The sequence below is a fragment of the Chaetodon auriga genome, chromosome 8 (assembly GCF_051107435.1).
Source record: "Chaetodon auriga isolate fChaAug3 chromosome 8, fChaAug3.hap1, whole genome shotgun sequence".
Lineage (NCBI taxonomy): Eukaryota > Metazoa > Chordata > Actinopteri > Chaetodontiformes > Chaetodontidae > Chaetodon > Chaetodon auriga.
In genome coordinates, this window is record NC_135081.1 from 7,706,259 (window position 1) to 7,721,176 (window position 14,918).

The 14,918-nt window shown below is 42.9% G+C and overlaps 1 protein-coding gene across 7 annotated transcripts in view; it reads left to right on the forward strand.

Annotated features, from left to right (window-relative positions):
• The window catches only part of oxr1a (oxidation resistance 1a), a 152,919-nt gene that overhangs the window by 78,566 nt on the left and 59,435 nt on the right, over positions 1-14,918 (forward strand). Inside the window, exon 1 of one of the 7 annotated variants that reach the window (XM_076737850.1) lies at positions 12,678-12,945. The exons of the other annotated variants lie outside the window; for them this stretch is intronic. Coding sequence (XP_076593965.1) covers positions 12,789-12,945 — 157 coding nt within the window. The 5' untranslated portion in view covers positions 12,678-12,788. Of the gene's footprint in view, positions 1-12,677; positions 12,946-14,918 lie in introns of those variants that run through there. 7 annotated transcript variants of the gene reach the window in all.

A 14,918-nucleotide genomic window follows, 5' to 3' on the forward strand; every position in this document is an offset into this window, starting at 1 on the left:
CTGTCTTTCTCAAGGTCTCTGGCTTTTCCCTTCTTCTGTGTCTCCATCACTGTTTGACACTGAATATTCACACGAGAGATCAGTATTCATCCTTCCTAGCAACCGCTGAGAGAACAGCAACATGCAGGAGGTGTCAGCTGGTTGGAGCTTGCTGTAACGTGTTGCGTTTGGGCAAGTTAGGGCAGAACAAAAAAAAAAAGAGAGAAAGTCAGCTGTTTGTAGCCTGTAGAGCTAAAACGATTAGTTAATCAGTTAGTAAATCAGCAGAACTTTGATGATCAATTAATCATTTCATTCATTTTCAAACAAAAAAGTTGTTGTTTGCAGCTTTTCAAATGTGCACATCATGTCAAATGAATATCTTTTGGTTTTGGACTTTTGGCCTGCCAGCATAAGACATAAAGGTGTCCCCTTGGAGTTTGTGATCAGGCTGTTTTCACTGTCTTTTGACATTTCAGAAACTAAATGATTAATTGATTAATTAAAAACTAAACAACATATTAATCACTGATCAAGATAATCATTGTCTTCATCCCTAGTAACACGTTCAGTAGCATTGCATAGCATCAAGTCAGATCCCTTGTGGAAACTGATTAGTTGCATTTGCAAGTAAATAAACTTAGAAAAACAAATGTTGGCTTGTGACTCATTGATAATTATCGTTAATTATTATCAAGAATTCATGAGAAATAAAAACGAGCAGTTTTTTCTCCTGCTTTCTGGAGCCCCGTATTTTTCTCGTGAGCCCTGTGGAGCACCTGGTTTATAATCACTAGCAAGATAATTTCACTCACGGTCAAACAAAGGTATTGAAGAGGGATTTTCTATATTCATTGACTACTAATCTTCAAGTGCAGACATGCTTGCAGACAGCACATTAACAGGACGACAGCCAAAAGTTTCATTTTAGCCATTCTGCAAACAATGTTACTTAGCTTTAGCTGCGTGGACCACTGTAATACAGCACTTTTATCCAAAGTTTTTGCTTTTTGCCTCTCATCCATCCATTCACTCAAATACTCATACGCTGATGGCAGCAGGATACCATGCAAAGTGGTCTTGCCCGAGGACGTTCCTGAGCCACAGCCGCTCCACAGCATGTGTTTAATGTCCACATTATTGCTTGATTGAATCTGGAAATGTAGGTCCTATGCAACTAAAACAAGGTCTACAATAAGCAGATGAGCTTGATCCCTCACACTTTCTGCACACACCGGGGGTTAAGGCAGACTGGGTAACATTGTACAAGAACCTCCACAGTTAATCCTGTGAACGTGGTGCTGCCTACAGGGGACCATAGTCTACGCTGTGTGTTGATAAGAAAAGCCTGACAACAATGTGCCTCCTGGGCTGCATTCACACTAAACAGCATCAGAGGCAGCCAAATCACATCGTTATTGCAAACCTAAATTTGGATATTTGATATGTCTGGATTTTGTCCGTTGGTAAACAAAAAGCAGTGATGAGTTTTGTTCAGGTGCCTCTCATATGACACACGCGCTGTTTGTAATGCTGCAGGTCTGATGGTCGCATCCCGGTGTGCATTACACAGACACACACACACACACACACACTCACGCCACAGCAAGCAGGGAGGGTTCAGGAAGCATTTCCACAAAGGTCAATAATATTCTTTAGACATCCCCAGATGGCAATGGAGCACTCGGACACTAACTTGGTTATGGGCAGAGAACGTCACCTCTGGTTTTCCAGGTTTTGACTTTTTACTCTGTGCTTGTTATTCTCTGAGCTCCTTCCATGTTCTTATCCAGACCAGACTAGCTGCTCTGCTGAATTAATCACCGCTCTGTGGTGCTGTCCAGAACTTTCCTTTTTTTCCACAGCTACAAACAGCATGACTCGAAAGCAGTGTTTTTGACCGGAGATGGTTCGCTGAGAGTCTGAGAGGGGCCTTGTTTCTATTTTCCCCCCAGACAGAATGAAACAGCACTCTGGTTTCATCAATCTTGCACTAACCAGATTTCATCTGGAGGAAGATTTTTGACTGAATCAAGTCAAATTTTCAGAACTGGATATTTATATTGTAACTCAAGGCAAAATGGAAGAAATTGCAGCTCCTGCTCTTGACAATCTTAGGGGAGAAATATAGTAAAGTACCTACTTGGAAATTGCAGCAGAGGTCAAGATTTGTGTTTGCTGTGCATGGACTTATGCATGCAAGTCACACGCACACCGGGGACAACAGAATCACTTATCCTCAGGCTGTCTCAATGTCATGAATATCAGTATGATGTTAGCTCTGCCACAAATGTCCTTTGGATATTTGTGTGACATTAGTCATTTCTAAATGTCCCCAGAGACGACTGTTCTGTGCTTTTAAGCTGCTCCTGTGTGCTTCATGTGTGCTTCATGGTTTCAAAAGGGAAGAATATTAGATGGACCTCAAGAGCGGCATGCATTCAGCTCTTTCAAGGGTACTAAATGCAGATTTCCATCCACACACTATACTGTCATATGTAAGAGTCAACAGGGTGCAGATCTACATCACCACACTGACTCACAGCTTGGCCAGAAGCGAAGGCCACAGAGATTTGTAGCTAGCAAGGCCACATTTTTTTTCTTTCTTGCTTTTTTTTTACTAGACAGCAACCAAAACATTAATGTTTTCTTCTGTAATGCAGGAAAGCAATGTGAGGAAAGAGGCTCACTGCTGAATTTACTGCAGTGCTACTGTAAAAGATCTGTGGGTCGGATTTATTGGCCTGCCGGTGTAATTACGTTGACCGGGAGTCTCTTGGTGGCTCTCCTCTCGTTGGGCTCAATTTATAAATGCCACAGAGCTAGTAATCCCACTGTTTCCCCACTTAGTTTGGAAAGGGCTCTAGCCATCCTCTGGCTAGGATTGATTACATATAGCTCAAATGAAGAGTAAGCAGTTTTCCACTGTCGAACGCCAGAACCGGCCCCTGCTATTGATTCATTTTACAGCAGGGGGAAGATGAGATCTGCCACTTCACAAATCTGTTCATATTTGTTTCCCTTTTACTCATGAATTTATGGGCGTTATGTTATTTAAAAACAGCTCTATTTTGCTTGTATCTGATGTGCATGCGTTGGTGCTGTGGCTGGCGCAGCTAAAAACAGAAGAAACCCTGCTTATGTAATGTCAGCCAGTGCAAGGCCAGTATTTCTTCTCAGAAGTGAGTAAATTAGTCAATGCCTCTAAGGAGCAGATAAACCATTACCCAGTTATGGATGATATTTACATAACAATTAATTGAATTAAGAGAAGTGTAGAATGTCAATGGAAACTGATTAGTTGCAGTACTGCAGATTTGAAATGCAGGCCTGTGCTGAAGTGTGACAAGTTGTGTTAATGTGAATCCTTAATAGTTATGATCAAAAACCTAACTGTGCATCTGAAGTCAGTTGCCTGGATCCAGACCTTTGAATCCACCCACTCCCTTGCGTTGACTGATATATCTGGCACTTAACATAAAACAGCGGTTTCTCGGTTGAAAAAGCAGTCGATGTAATGAGCGCCACAGCGGGACTAACGATTAACCAGTCAACATTGTCAAGCTTTAAGAGGGAACCAAGGAGGAGTAATAACAACAGTGGCGACCACTATAGACAAGACAAGATGCTGCTATTGAGGCTGCTCCAAATTGATTAAAAGTACCAAATACTTTGAAATCCCAATAAATCCTAATATCTCACAGTCTTCCTCAGGAGGTTGCATTTGCTCATTCTGAAGACCGTGACGTGCAGTTGAAAGGTCAGGCTAGCCCCCTCAGTTAGCAACCAGCATCCACTGAGGAAGACAGTGAGGTGCAGTTTAAAGGAGGGTTTCTCCAATAGCCATTCAGTGTATTTACATTCAGTTTCATTGTTAGTGGCGGAGTGCACTATGCTGGCATGGGATGCAAATTGTCTACTTACCTGCAAGAGAGAGTCACAGAAAATGATGCAGCCTCTAATTTAGTTTTTTCATTTTATTTTATTGGTCTTGGCCTCACAGTTCACTCTCTTTGCACCTTATCAGGGCTGGATCAAGCTCTGGAAATCAAACACTTCTGCTGCTGCTTCACTTTAAAAGCACTCAACTGGCAAAGAGCGAGCTGGCTTTTATTGTTAAGTAGTCTCAAGAAACACAATTTATTAATCTCCAAAACTGTCTGAGAATTTTTGTCAATATGGAAAAATAACATTTAAAAGGTTCAGTCAGAATACAATTAGGAGATTTTGACACAGAGGAAAAAAACAGAAATGGTATTATTCCAAATGTCTTCATTTACATATTTTTACATATATGGCATTGCTGAGCTGTAGTGTTCACTGTAGTGAACAAGACGTGCTGTAAGGGCCTTTGGGTTTAGTTTTTGTAGTATGCTTTGTTCTTGTAGGTTTGCTTTAATCAGTGGGTAAGGGTGACAAAAGATGGGAAAGTTGAATCCAAGCCAACAGGGCTGGAGTTGAGCTTCAAACAGGCTATGGGTATGACTCATCCACATCCACCTTGACCCCTGCACCCCCCCTCATCATCATCCTCAAGCTCTCATTAGAATGTGAAGAACTTTGCATTGTACATGCTCCGGGGCCACGTTTGCTATGCACCGGTTTATCCAAGAGGAAGAATGGCTGGAGGACAGGATTTAGCCGGCCAGTGCACTACGCTGTCTTCTCCACATGGGTCATTGCTCTGGACATTCACTGGATGGCAGGGCTCTGGAAAACTGTCACAAAGAAGCATAGAAGCAGAAGCTACATGCATCAGGTTTGAATGCCTCCTTCTTTTTTCCACTCTGGCTGCACCAAGTATTACTGGAGTTTCAGCTGTGTGGAGGACACACAGGCCTTAAAGGACACACTTGTAATGAAAATAGGCATTAATGCACAAATGCCTCTTGTCATTGGAAAATTCAATTGGGCCCAGTTAAATTCTAGTTTGTGTGTATACTGTCTTTGTTTTTGCTATTGCCTCATCTTAAATCTGTTTATACCTTCAGTTCTGAAGCACTTTGTAATCATTATTATTATACTATGTTTTTGTGGAGACTTAGAACATCATTGAATTAAGATGACAACACATTAATCATGCTACATAGAGGATGCGGGGTCATGGCTGTGTGTAGGCAGTGCTCAGTGTCAGTGTCTGTTTGAAGCCTTGGGTATGATATCAGTCCTCTGGTCAGACATGACAGTACAGGCTGTGGGTGTTAATCTGCCACCTTGGCATGACTGACACATGTTGTCTGTCCAAGCATGTACCCATTCATATGCTGCCCTGAGTGCTGGACTGTAAACAAGAGGGATGACTTACAGTAAAAACCCTAAGAAACAGGACAGTCCAGTCACATGCTTTATGGCTGACGAATTTATTGGTAGTATATTTTTTTTTACAGGAAGTTAAAGTATGTGGTGCAGCGTTAGAGATGCAGTAGTTGTGTTTCTGAACTTTGTAGAGAGCTAGGTCTCATTGTGTGAAGAACATAGGACTAACTGTGGCTCTAACACTGACTCTAGAGGATGCTTTTCACGAGTTTCACCCACCATAGGGGAGGCTGAGGCGAAGGGTAGATGCCACCAAATCCTACACGCTGGACCTTTAAACTTTCCCTTTAAACCGTCCCAGCTGCTTTCCGATCCTCTTTCTTTCTTCCTTTTTTGCTTGCACCTGCGTTTGCTTTCTCACTTCATGTCTCTCTCTCTCTCTCTGTCTGGACTTTATTGACTCCAGAAGTTCTTACAAAGAAAAAACTGCCATTTTGAAGAGAGTCCAAGTTATTGGAAAGGTACAATTGTAGCAAAGTCAGTAAAGAAAATCCCACACTCAGCTCTCGCTCTGGCATCTCTTGTGTAATAAAAGACTGTAATGATGCTTATTCTGTGAGACTGGAAGAAAATCAGAGACTGTTGCTCTTTCTCTGCACCACATAATTGTATTGATTCACGTTTGGGTCCGATAGGATATTTGGAGCAACTAGATTTAATGTGTGATGTAAAGAAAACATTTTCAGAGGGAAAGCCGCATCATAACTTGTGTATGAATAGTTTACACCAAACTTGACTTAAGTGTGTTTCATTAACAGACTCGGTGTGACTCTTGTTAATGAGTCCCTCCTTGCACAGTTAATTATGATTTCATTGGACCCTAATTCAATCGCATTCACTCGTATGGACTCAAAAAGGTTGCATCCATTTAACTGCACTAACGTCTCACACTTTGAATGATGCAATATGTCCTCGGCTCATAATTTAACCAACAAATTATTCATCTGCTGCATCTCCTGGGGGGAGAGATTCATTATCCAATTTGGCGTACTTGTGGAACGGGTGATATCAGGTGATAAATGAAGAGTGTCCAGGGTGAGGACAGTTTTACAGCAGATAGAGAGCGTGCAGCACCTCTTGCCATCTTTGTCGGATTTAAGATGTCCATTTGGCTCTAATTTCCTCCCATCCCATAGTGCATTGCTGTATCTGTTCGCAGTCTGATTCTAATGCCCGTCGAGGCGAAGAGGCTTATGTAGAGCAATCTTTGTGCTTTTGTGCTTCTGTTGTAGCTGAGTGATTCATGAGAGGCTTTTTAGGGTAATGATGAAATATATGACTGTGTCTGACTTTAAAAGGAATCAATTAACTCCTTTCGCAGAGTTCAGCACAGATAATAAAGTGGACACTGACATAACAGAGCATTTGTTTGGTTTATTTGCCTGACAATGCCTCTGTCTCGTAGCCTCTGTTTCCGTGTCCCTGTCAGCTTTATTGTGGGCTCAACCTTCAGCGCAAGGCTGGGCTTTATTATTTTAATAAATTGCCCTGTATGAGGAGAGCACTGGTGCATGTCTGATGCATGTGCCTTCCTCTTCCCTTCCTCCCTCACCCTCTCTTTCTTTCTCATCCGCTGCATTTTTCCTCCCACCTCCCCTATTTCTCTCGTCTTCTGTACCTGAAATTAACGGCACGCTTGCGAGGGAATAAGATGCATTCATAAAGGAGGAAGAGGAAGGCGAAAAGATTGCAGGAGAGAGCCCTCCGCTCAGCAGACGGATGTGTTCTTCCTGCTAAGCCAGTGGTCATCAGTCGTCGGGGCCACCCAGCCTCTCGGGGTGCCCTCAGACAGCACAGACATCCACAGAGGATAGATGACCGTGAGCGGGGGCAGTGGAAGTGGCGGTGAAAGATAGCCCGCTCTGACGCCATCGTCATCGATCACAACTAGTCACCCTGTAGAACTGTCCTGAGAGAGAAGCCCAGGCAATAACAGTGGGTTGAATTGTTGCGGTGGTGGGTCAGTGTCAGACTGGATGGCACCACAACACTTCAGCCATCACCTCCTTGGCTTCTGTCTCTTGCAGAATCTTAACACGAAGACTTTAAACTAGAATACAGAGGTTGATTTCTACTGACATCATGTACTAACTGAGTGTGGAGACTTCTTCATCTACCAAGCTCATTTGGTCTTTATTCTATATTCGCTTTGCATAAAGCTCTAAGAGCAACAAAAGAGCCACTTCTTGGATGATTTATTTGGCTCCTTCTGGTCACAAATCTGACTTAAAGTGAGGAAAAACTCTTGGCCAGGGTTTCCCGAATTAGTTAGAGGGAAAAGCCCAGATGCATAAAAGCACAATTGACTGTGACAAGCGGCTTATCTTCTAAAATTAGGACAGTGTCTGTGATGCGATAATGTTTTTTTCGCTTGGATCCTATTTTTCCTCTCACGGCAGGACAGTGTTTTTGTCAGTACTGTTGCAAGTAGTTCTTCTGGAGACTAAAGCTCCAACCTTTGATCTTGAGCCTTTGACACAATATCCATGACCTGTAGCAAAAAAAAAAAAGGCACCTTGTTGTTCACAGTTGGGGTTGGCATGGGAGGAAGCCTTGTAAGTGATTCAGCCTTCACTCCCTCTCATTTCCTACAGGTCAAGGCCCAGTGCTGGTCTGGGTAACTGAATGTCCCCATGATGGTCTGCTTAAAGCCCATTTTTTCACAATAGCAGAATCATTTCAGTGAGAGGCTGAAGGTGGCTCATTCTTAGCCTTACAAACAGCAGCTTCACATAGTTAAAAGTGTTTGTTGGCTTCTCATGGCCTTCCACAGTGGGTGGAGTTACTCAGTCGTCAGGTGTTGGTTTGATTACATTTTTGTCATGTAATCCTTTCTTTGTGGTTTTTGCACATTGCCCCATTTGTTAAAGGTTATTTCAGCATATTGCTGAATTGGATGGTAGGAGACAGAACACTGAGACAGAGGACCTGACGTGTTGATAGAGGGGTATGACATGGAACAAAGGTCCCCGGCCAGAACCAAAGCAGTTATATGGGAACAGTGTATTGATTCAGATCAGTGTCAGTATTGGTGAATGCACACAGAAGGATGTATGTTGGGATTTACATATCAATAACTTTTTTCACATTAACATTTTTCTATGCTATTTGCAGTTTGCATCAAAAACACATTTGAATGTTGTTACATTTCATGTTAAAGACTGGTGAACCTGCATTTACAAACTGTCATGTGTGAATGTGACACACATATGTGTTGGAGTTTATTCAGACTCCCCTGACATGGCTTAGTACAGTTTTTTTTTTTTTTTTCAATAGGGAATTATGTGTAGCCAATCAGATGGCTCCTTCAGTTTCAGCCAGTCCTCTTCTCCTCCCACAGTCCAAAGATCAGGTGGATTGGAAGGTCTAAATGTTATTGTGAGTGTGAATTTGTTCCGCTCTCTTATGTCTGTCAGCCTACAAGTAACTGGTACAGAGAACAGATGAGTGGAATGAAGTAACAACTGAAGAAAGAATCTCTGCCACTCTTAGCTTAAAAGTCATTTTTTAATTCACCTCACCAAGGCCTGGCAGGATGATATTCATGTCGTTAAAAATAAAGACATAGTTTAGAAATAAGAGGAGAAATAGAGGAGAAGACGAACTTATCCAGCTGACACAGTGCGCATTCATCTTCAAAAACCCATTTAGCACTGAAAAATGCATTGTATCCACGCATTACACATCTTAAAAGCATTTCAATACTACATAACAGAAACCCTCAAGGTAAAGGTAAAAACATAAATTTCACCTGCCTTCTAGGTTATGAACATGTTAATCATCTCTGTTTACGTGCTCATTGATAGAGCTGAGACTTCCTGATTGTATTAATATTAATTCTGACATTACACATCACATAACGACCAATGGGCCGCGCTCCATAATTCACATAAGTTACAAGCTAAGAGATGCTGAAGGCTCAGATACGGTGTTCATGTAAAATATTGACAAATGATAAGCAAGGTCTGAGTAACAGCAGTCACGCTTACACAACCTCAGTGTTGAGTAATTAAACGGCCTTATTGCTCCAGATGATCTGGTGATTCAGCTTGGCATTGTCACGGTCTTAACAGGCGCCGCTCAACATTTGATTCATGTTTCCCTCTCATGAATATTTGGGTCCTGCTGCCGGAGTGAAAAACATGTTCATCTGTTGTAGCGTTGACAGCTTTTGAGAGACGACGCTTCACTTCCCCAATGAAAACGCCTCAGACGGGGAGGGATTTACTGACAAGGGCTGTTAAACACCTGTGATTGCCGCCATTGTCTGGATGCCTCAGCCCCATTCCTCCAGCAGCAAACTGCCTTTATTGGTCATCATCTTGTTTACGCGTCTTGTACAGGCTGCGGGATAATAGAGCAGAACGCTTGTGAAACACGGGACAGTGACTGCTTTATCTCCCATATTTACATTCCAATGATGCTCCAAGAAATGCCACGTGAGACCCATCACTTCTGAGAAAAAAAAATCTCACACCATCTCTTTTGCTGTACGTGTCTCAATGAGCCTTCCCAATAACCACATATAACCAGGCTCGTTTGTGTTGCCAGCAGGTGTGTTTGTGTCGCATGAGTGAAGCCTCTGCTGCATGCATGTCGTAGTGATTTCCACTGCACGCAGGAAATGTCTGGGAGGAAAGGGCACATTGCAGTTGTGTGAAATAGCATGTGTGTGCGCGTGTGCACATGCTAAGGCGGCCATTCCAGTGCACACATGCTGGTGTTCACACCAGTGTGCTGCAGCTCTGCTTATGTAACCACGCTTATGTATTCCGTCCATCCGTTGACAGTGGAAAAGCGGCAGCTCCCCAGTGGCTGTCGTGTTTGTTGTTCCATAATGAAAGCGTTCCTCTTCTCAGGATTAGGCAGCAGCGTACCTGGCTCTCAATAGGAAACTGCTGAGATTAACACTGGCTCCCCAGTGCCCTGCTCTCAGACGATGACAAAGCCTCACACACTAGACCCTCTCAGGGCTTTTGCTGGCAGCTGCTGACACCAGGAGGTTTTCATATGGCTTCTTGTACCATTTTAAAGTCATTAAATACAATGATTCCCTCACTAGTACATTACTGCACTCTCAAGTGCTGATCTGATCATATTAGAAAATTAATGATGAGAAGGATAGCATTATACAATGTGCACCCCCTGTAAACACACGCACAAATTAAAGGGTACTGTAAATACTCAAAGGAAGACAGTATAATGACCTATCAGCCATAAACAAACAGGCTAATTTGCAACAATTCAAAAGAACATAACGGCATAATTGATGTCAGTTAGTTAATTGGTTTCAGAGTCTCTTTAATCACCTATAAAATTTCTGGAAACAGACAATACATCAAACATGCTAGCTTAAGTAGACCAAAGTAACTCACATCATTTCCATGCAATGAGGCTGATGCTGTTGGATGAGCACAGAGGGAAATGTTACATTTTCCCTCTTTGGTCACACTAAAGCTTAATTAGGGGGTGGAGGAGTTCTCAGAGAAAATTGGCCTTCATGACTAGATTCGGCTTTATTGTTTGGTCGGCACTGCTAGAAAATGTATCTCTCATCCTAAGAGGTTGATAGCACAGAGAGGAGGATGCTAGTCAGCCTCCCTCTGAGGATGTTATGGATGATTTGATGACTGCTCTGGGCAGCTGTACAGCAACACAGTATATCATGCAGCTACAAGGCCCTGTGGGGTGGCACTGGGCCAGTCTGAGACCTGTCTAAATACACTGTCCAAGAGCCAAGTGTACCAGCAGGACCCAGCGCAAGGTCAGGGAGGAACAGAGGGCCAAATAAAACCCCCTGGCTGCAAGTGCATCACGGCTCTCATGCATCAGTGCCAGAATTGTTTACAAATAGTCTTTGAAATGCTTCTGTTTCATATCACTGTATATGAAATATGTTTTGGACAGTTGGTCACTTTCTCCTGAGAATTTGTTGACTCACTAATTCATGATTTCCTGATTAATCAATAAAATTATGAATGAATAGATAATGAAAATGGTCATATTGCTGTAGCCTTTTTCATTTGCACAGAACGAGAGGTGCATTCACGGTACACCATGCTAAGACAGATTTGAATTATATGGAAAGGAGCAGGCAGCTTTTCTCTGAAATAAAAAAGAAGGAGAATATTCTTTATATATTTTGCAAATGATTTAATTTTGATGACCTGTGGTTTTTTTTTTTTTAATGATTGCTACCTCTGTTGACCTAAACTTTTCTTGCCGGCAGCTCACTAAAGCATGCACTACCCAATGCAACCAGCAGATGGAGCACATTCAGTAGTGAATATGGCCCTGACTCCGTTTCAAATCAGACAGGTTCAGAGTACTCAATTATAACAGCTGTTCTAACCTCGGCCCACCTACCACAGATGCCAGGAAAGAAACACCGGTTCCCCTGTCAGATTACAGCTTGAAAAGACACACTCCCCTCTTTGCCTTTGCTGATGTGAATGAGTGAACAAATGGGTCCCCCATTTTGATCACTCCTCTAATTCATCTGAAACATTCCAGGACTTCTTTACACTGCTGCCTCACCACAGCTCTGCCCTTAAATGAATAATGCATCCCTGTCTTTCCAGCTCACTACCTGAGTCAGCTGCCCAATTATTACATCCTGTTCTAGCCTGTTGGTTTTTCACTTTTCCACATTCATTTATGCACAGTAAATGCCATCTCCCTCTATCCCTCACTGGATGAGCAGACACTTATATGTCACAGGTTTCGCTGTGCCCCCTTGAGTCGCATATAGGCACAGAAGTGTGCTTTGGTATTGAATGTGAAAGTCTCAATTTATTAGAATGTTATTATGGCGGGAGTCAGATGGATGTCATCATCTTGGGTGCCATAAAGACCCACACTCAACGGCTATGAAATATCCTAGCAACAGTGGCGGTGTGGGTTGACTGGGGTTGCATTTTTATGCATATACTTATTAATTTATTTATAAAGATTTTTTGAAAGTTCATTTTTCATACCCATGAACTGAATTATAATAACCTTTTAGAAGGCTGCCTCCAATCAGCACTGAATGTGGAACTCATTATTCATTTCATGAGAGATGTAAGCCTATAGAAATGGCTCTATAAAAGAGTGGAGGATTTGGCCCCAAGTCACATGGAGTCAGTGAGTCCTTGCTGCGCCAAACTTTTAGTTTTGGTTGTTGAGAGTTAAATCAAATATGGAGACAGCCATCCAATCCATGTGTGTTTGTTTGCACTGTAAATGGGGCCAACAGGGCCAGCAGGGCAGTAGGCTGCTGGAAACTGCGCTGCACTGCTCGACTCCACTAGGGGCGAAAAGTTTGCACTTGTTGACGTATTTCAAAGAGTTCCTGTTTCGGAATGTATAGAGGCTTGGAGGCTTTTCACACCACGAGTTTGAGCCTGTTAGGTTTTGCAAACATTACGTCTTGTACAATGGCTGCGGGCTGTAAGACCCTTTGAAAGTGTTGTGTTTAGCGCACCCAGCTCGGTTTTTGCAGCGGTAGCGGTATGGACTTCATATATTCTATTACGGGCAGCGGCGCCAGAGTTGTCAGGGAAGCAATCTCTCAGAGACTATGGCCCGGACCCGGACAGGAGACTGTCCAAAGTCAGGAGCACCATGCTGGGACAACAGTCGACACTTACACCGTCCACTCCAAAGCAGGTCAGTCCAACAGTCAGTTCACTCAGCTGGTAGTTTGGGGAGACGTCAGTCCAGAGAAACCAAAGCTGCAACGTGTGCGTTCCTCCAGAGCGGAATTCCCTTTAAAAATCCTTCATTTAACTTGTCGTCGTTATTTGGAAAGTTTTCTTAAATGATAGAAAACACTTTAAGCTAGAGAAATAAACATTAAGGGTCACCCTTTAATTCGGCTGAGTTATATTGATCAAGTGTCGCTTTTCCCAGTATTAATTCAGCTTTAATCAAGTTTCTACTTTAGTTATTTCCGCCGCCTTCTGTGCCTTATGTTCAGTGCCTTTGATCAGGAGTTGAGTTTTAACGTTATGTTTTTAAATCTTTCACCCAAACATTTTAGACGATTCGCATATTACTCCATACGAGTTAGTTTATGACTGTTAACTACTAGACTTTAAACCAGATTGCATCTTAAACACAATCCACTCTTGCTGTCTGCAAGCAGCCTTGTCAGCTGAAATAGTGACGTTTGATACTCATTTCTGTGTCAGTGTCTTCAGAACGTGAAACTCAGTGTTACAGTCTCTGTGGTGTGAAGTAGCCTCACTGCAAGTAGGAAAATGACAGTAGACATGGAGATAAAAGGCGTGCTTATCCATTTCCTTCTGAACTAAAGCTCAAAGCTGAGAGGAATCACATGGAACCCCTGTCTGCAAATGAGCTTTTTTCTTTTTTGCAGTACTTGTATATTACAGAAAACTTAAGATTTTTGGAGTATGCATTATGCTTAACATATTGCAAATACATTGTGCAACACACTGTTGCACACATGTTAAGGAAGACTTCCTGAACAGTGTCTTCACAGCACCGAGGGTCTCTGTGCTTGCTTCCCTGTCTGATTTCCTATTTCTTAACTGATGATAACTCCTAACAAATGAGCTAAGTTCATGTCCTCAGTGGTTTCAGTCCGGTTGTCCAGTTTTGTTGTGAGGACATGCTGCCCATAACAACTGAGGCATTTCAAATATTTCAGATCAGCAGGCAGTGCATGCTTAAACCGTCTCGCCAATGAGTGAACAAGTATATCCTCAAGGCTTTTCACATCGGGGAGTATCTCCGTGTTAATGAAGATTGGATTTTTTTTTTTTTTTTCCCTTTTCTGCTTTGCCTCTCACACATAATTTATTATGAGACCCATCAGTGCCTTCTCTGACTTTGAATTAAAAGCAGAGAAATGTAGCACTATTGAAATGAAAATCAGAAACCGATCTGAGCTCTTGGCCACACGATCCGTTGAAAATATCACACAGAATGCTTTGCGCCATTAGCCGGCGTTAATTGGCTGTTCTGAAAACACAGAAAGTTGCAGAGTGAGGGCACACTCTCACCCTGCTGTGGTTTAGTGTACAGGGGTTTGCAGCTCACGCAGAGTCATCAGGCTCCAGAGCTCAGTGGCAGGCAGGTTAATTGTTCGATCTAATTAGGACAAAGATTAATCAGATGCTTGCTCTGCTGCTCTTGAAACGCCATGGATGGCAGGCGGGTTCATTAGCAGTCCCTGTGCCTCTCTCTTCCAGCAGCAGAGTGGACCACGGGGGCGGCTTGTGTCTGCAGGCTACTGGCCCACTCCGGGGAAAAGAATGAGACTAACTAGACGTGGAGTCAGGTAGTAGAAGTGAGAAGGCGATGTTAGAGACGAGGGTGGGCACTGGGGGGGGGGTGAGTGAGCCATGGGTGGTCACCGCTCTGTTTGACAAGTTGACCACTGATTGGCCCAGTGGCACCGTACACACAAACAGGTTCGATGTCACCTGTGTGATCTTCACTCACTCGAGTTAATGTCAGGACTCTGGATGCTGTGTGAGGAATGGGACAGCACTTAAAGATTATTTTTGCCCCATTTACAATCATTTGCTATCAGAGGAAGAAGTTTGACTTTTAAGGCATGTGATGACGCCTGAGGCTGCTCCATCTGCTGAGTTAAGACGGTGAATAATTAA